General features: G+C 59.5%; 1 protein-coding gene across 1 annotated transcript; it reads right to left on the minus strand.

Annotated features, from left to right (window-relative positions):
* Window positions 1-150: 150 nt before the first annotated feature.
* On the minus strand, window positions 151-4,295 carry LOC142026091 (NF-kappa-B inhibitor delta-like). Its single transcript, XM_075018915.1, has 3 exons — window positions 4,154-4,295; window positions 2,692-2,856; window positions 151-753 (listed from the first exon to the last, which is right to left on the minus strand). Exons 1-3 carry the CDS (start codon window positions 4,262-4,264, stop codon window positions 697-699), a joined length of 333 nt encoding a protein of 110 aa, XP_074875016.1. The 5' UTR covers window positions 4,265-4,295; the 3' UTR covers window positions 151-696.
* Window positions 4,296-4,582: the final 287 nt, after the last annotated feature.

Raw genomic sequence — 4,582 nt, forward strand, 5'->3', positions numbered from 1 at the left:
GGAGCTTAACTGGCTTCTGTGTGTTTAAATGGGGGAGGGGAGCGTCCTGTATGACCCGCCCCCTCCCCAAATGACGTCACTCACTTCAGCCAATCAACAGGGTTTATTGGGGGGGGAGGGGAAAAGGGCCACACCCCTTCCTCCCCCTTTTCCAGTTTAAACCAGTTTCTTCCCAGTTCACGGTCTCCCACCCCAATTTGGGGTCCTCCCTCCGGCCCCCCCCAATTTGGGGGGGGACCCCTTTGATCCCACCCCCCCAATTAATGAGGTCTTGGGGGAGGGGGGAGGGGTTATATAATGGGAGGGGCGGGGCTACACAGCAGCCCCGTCCCCCCCGGGGCACTCTTAAAGGAGCAACGCCCCTAATGGGGGGGGAAGGGCGGGTCGCCTTTTTTTGGACACGCCCCCCCCCCCCCCCCCCAAAACAACCAATGTGGTTCAAAGACTCATTTCCTGGAAATGGAGGGCGTGGCGGGAGGGGGCGGAGCTCCGCCCCCTTTCACCCCCACCCCAATTGGAGCGATTTCATGGAAATCATGAAAAATTAATGAGGGGGCGGGGCCTGGGCCTGATTAGGGGGTTCCCCCAATATGGGGGTGTGGCTGGAAAGAGGGAGGGGCGAGAGAAAAGAGTCCCTCCCCCTCCTATGATGTCATATCCAGGAGGCCCCGCCCCCTCTGCTGTCACTTCCGCCCCCTAGGAGGTGGGGGAGGGGCGGCGGGCCCCACGGCGGCTCTTCAGGAGGAGGCGGAGCTGTGGGGGAGGGAAAGGGGTCAGGGTTTTGGTTTTTTTTCTCAAAATCCTGGGGTTTCACCCCAAAATCCTGGTGGGTCACCCCCGACCTTTGGGGGCGTGTCCAGTTTTGGGTGTTTTTGGTTTTTTCCCCAAAATCCTGAGTTTTCACCCAAAAAATCCTGGTGGGTCACCCCCAAATGTTGGGGACGTGTCCAGTTTTTGCTGTTTTGGGGTTTTTTCCCAAAATCCTGCGGTTTCACCCCAAAATCCTGGTGGGTCACCCCCAAATGTTGGGGACGTGTCCAAAAGTCCTGGGGTTCAGCCCCAAAATCCTGTGGTTTCTCCCCAAAATCCTGAGGTTTGACCCCCCCAAACCTGGCGAGGGGCACCCCAAAATATTTGGGGGAGTTTCATAAAATTTGGGGGGTTGATCCCCAAATCCTGGGATTTGACCCCAAAATTGGGGGGGGGGGGGAGCAAGAAGCCGGGGATTTGACCCCAAAATTGGGGTGCAGCAGCAGGATTTTGGGGTTCCAGGGGCCATTTTGGGGTGGAATGAGGCTATTTTGGGTCACAAAAGTAAAATTTGGGGGTTCCAGGGGCGATTTTGGGGTGCAACAGCAGGATTTGGGGGATTTCAGGGGCCATTTTGGGGTGCAATGGGGCTATTTCAGGGCACAGCAGGATTTTGGGGTCCCAGGGTCCATTTTGGGGTGCAGCAGCAGGATTTTGGGGTGCAGCAGCAGGATTTTGGGGTTGCAGGGGCCATTTTGGGGTGCAATGGGGTTATTTCAGGGCACAGCAGGATTTTGGGGTGCAAAAACAGGATTTTGGGGTTCCAGGGGCCATTTTGGGGTGCAGCAGCATGATTTTGGGGTACCTCACCCAGATTTTGGGGTGGTGCAGCAGGATTTTGGGGTCCCAGGGGCAATTTTGGGGTGCAGCAGGATTTTGGGGTACCTCATCAAGATGTTGGGGTGCAGCAGCAGGATTTTGGGGTGCAGAAGCAGGATTTTGGGGTCCCAGGGTCCATTTTGGGGTGCAGCAACAGAATTTTGGGGTGCAGCAGCAGGATTTTGCGGTTGCAGGGTCCATTTTGGGGTGCAATGGGGCTATTTCAGGGCACAGCAGGATTTTGGGGTCCCAGGGGCCATTTTGGGGTGCAGCAGCAGGATTTTGGGGTACCTCACCCAGATTTTGGGGTGCAGCAGCAGGATTTTGGGGTTCTGGGGACCATTTGGGGGTGCAATGGGGTTATTTCAGGGCACAGCAGGATTTTGGGGTGCAAAAACAGGATTTTGGGGTTCCAGGGGCCATTTTGGGGTGCAACGGGGCTATTTCAGGGCACAGCAGGATTTCGGGGTTCCAGGGGCCATTTTGGGGTGCATCAGCATGTTTTTGGGGTACCTCACCCAGATTTTGGGGTGCAGCAGCAGGATTTTGGGGTCCCAGGGGCCATTTTGGGGTGCAGCAGCAGGATTTTGGGGTACCTCACCCAGATTTTGGGGTGCAGCAGCAGGATTTTGGGGTTCTGGGGACCATTTGGGGGTGCAATGGGGCTATTTCAGGGCACAGCAGGATTTTGGGGTGCAGAAGCAGGATTTTGGGGTTCCAGGGTCCATTTTGGGGTGCAATGGGGCCATTTCAGGGCACAGCAGGATTTTGGGGTGCAGAAGCAGGATTTTGGGGTGCAACGGGGCTATATCAGGGCACAGCAGGATTTGGGGGTTCCAGGGGCCATTTTGGGGTCCAGCAACAGAATTTTGGGGTACCTCCCCCAGATTTTGGGGTGCAGCAGCCGGATTTTGGAATTATCGCCGCAATTTGGGGGATTTTTTTGCCCTTTTTTTTTGCAGGCAGCATCCAGAGAATTTGGGGGTGCTGGCAGGTGGTGGGGGGGGGGTGTCTGGATTTTGGGGGGGTGCTCTAGATTTGGGGGTGCCCTGGGGGTCCCACCTGGTCTCCGGGGGGGCCGGGGGGCAGGAGGCTGTGGGGCAGATCGTGTTCCAGGTTGCGGGCGCCGGGATCGGCCCCCCAGGCCAGGAGAAGGCGGACGAGGGGTTCCTGGCTCGGCCCCCCCGGTAAAGCCGCCGCCATGTGCAGGGGGGTGTTGCCGTGGGCCTGGGGGGGGGACACGGGGGGGGTCAGGGGACCCCCAAAACTTCCAGACCCCCCTAGATGCCCCCCAGCCCCATAGATCCCCCATAGACACCTCCAAACCCCATAGATCTGCCACAACTCCCCTAGAAACCCATAGATCGCCCCATAGATCCACCTCCAACACCCCCATAGATCCACCATGGGGACCCCAAATCCCCTATAGGCACCTCATAGATCCCCCCCAGCCCCATAGATCCCCCATAGGCACCTCCAAACCCCATAGAACCCCCCCAGCACCCCTAAAAACCCATAGATCACCCCATAGATCCACCTCCAACCCCCCCATAGGTCCACCATAGGGACCCCAAATCCCCTATAGGCACCCCATAGATCCCCCCCAGCCCCATAGATTCCCCTATAGACACCTCCAAACCCCATAGATCCCCCCAGCACCCCTAGAAACCCATAGATCCCCCATAGATCCACCATAGACACCTCCAAACCCCATAGATCTGCCACAACACCCCTAAAACCCCATAGATCGCCCCATAGATCCACCTCCAACACCCCCATAGGTCCACCATGGGGACCCCAAATCCCCTATAGGCACCCCATAGATCCCCCCCAGCCCCATAGATTCCCCCATAGACACCTCCAAACCCCATAGATCTGCCACAACTCCCCTAGAAACCCATCGATCGCCCCATAAATCCACCTCCAACCCCCCCATAGGTCCACCATAGGGACCCTCAATCCCCTATAGGCACCCCATAGATCCTCCCAGACCCATAGATTCCCCCCAGCCCCATAGATCCCCCCTAGACACCTCCAAACCCCCCACAGATCTGCCACAACACCCCTAGAAACCCATCGATCGCCCCATAGATCCCCCATAGACACCTTCAAACCCCCCATAGATCCACCATGGGGACCCCAAATCCCCTATAGGCACCCCATACATCCCCCCCAGCCCCATAGATCCCCCCTAGATATCCCACCCCCCTCCCATAGAACCCTGTAGACCCCACAGCTCCTCCATAGCGCCCCATCGATCGCCCCCCAAGTCCCATACCTCCCCCAAAGACCCCCCCTAGACCCCATAATCCCCCCCCAGGGCCCTATAGATCCCCTCCTCGCGCCCCATAGCCCCCCCCCAAACACCTCTAACTCCCCATAGATCCACCATCGATACCCCACAAAGCCCCCCCGAAAAGCCCCCTAGACCCCCCCCCAAAAGCCCCCTAGACCCCCAAATTCCTCCATAGGGCCCCTCCCAGCCCCATAGGCGCCCCATAAGTGCCGGAGGAAACCTCGTTACCTTCACGTTAACGAGGCGGGGGGCCACGCCGGGTTGGCGCAGGAGGAGGTGGGTCAAGGCCAAGTTCCCCCCCCTGACGGCCAAGTGCAAGACGGTCTGGCTGCTCTTCATGTCCTGCCGGGGGGGGGGGGGGCACGGACACCCAGGGGTCTGGGAGGGGGTCCCACCACCCCACTGACCCCCCCCACAGGGGTCCCACCACCCCATTGACCCCCCCCCAGGCACCCAGGAGGGGGTCCCGCCTCCCCATTGACCCCCCCCCAAGGGACCCAGGGGTCTGGGAGGGGGTCCCACCACCCCGCTGACCCCCCCCCAGGGGTCCCACCACCCCATTGACCCCCCCCAGGCACCCAGGAGGGGGTCCCGCCTCCCCATTGACCCCCCCCCAAGGGACCCAGGGGTCTGGGAGGGGGTCCCACCACCCCGCTG

Source organism: Buteo buteo, chromosome 31 (assembly GCF_964188355.1).
Source record: "Buteo buteo chromosome 31, bButBut1.hap1.1, whole genome shotgun sequence".
NCBI lineage: Eukaryota > Metazoa > Chordata > Aves > Accipitriformes > Accipitridae > Buteo > Buteo buteo.

What these genes read in the sequence shown, in the direction of transcription:
- LOC142026091 (XM_075018915.1), bottom strand. Translation starts at nt 4,264, where the DNA reads ATGAAGAGCAGCCAGACCGTCTTGCACTTGGCCGTCAGGGGGGGGAAC. An exon ending in CCCGCCTCGTTAACGTGAAG is followed by an intron (nt 2,857 to 4,153) that starts GTAACGAGGTTT and finishes TCCCCCCCCCAG; the next exon opens with GCCCACGGCAACACCCCCCT. An exon ending in CCGGCCCCCCCGGAGACCAG is followed by an intron (nt 754 to 2,691) that starts GTGGGACCCCCA and finishes CCTCCCCCACAG; the next exon opens with CTCCGCCTCCTCCTGAAGAG.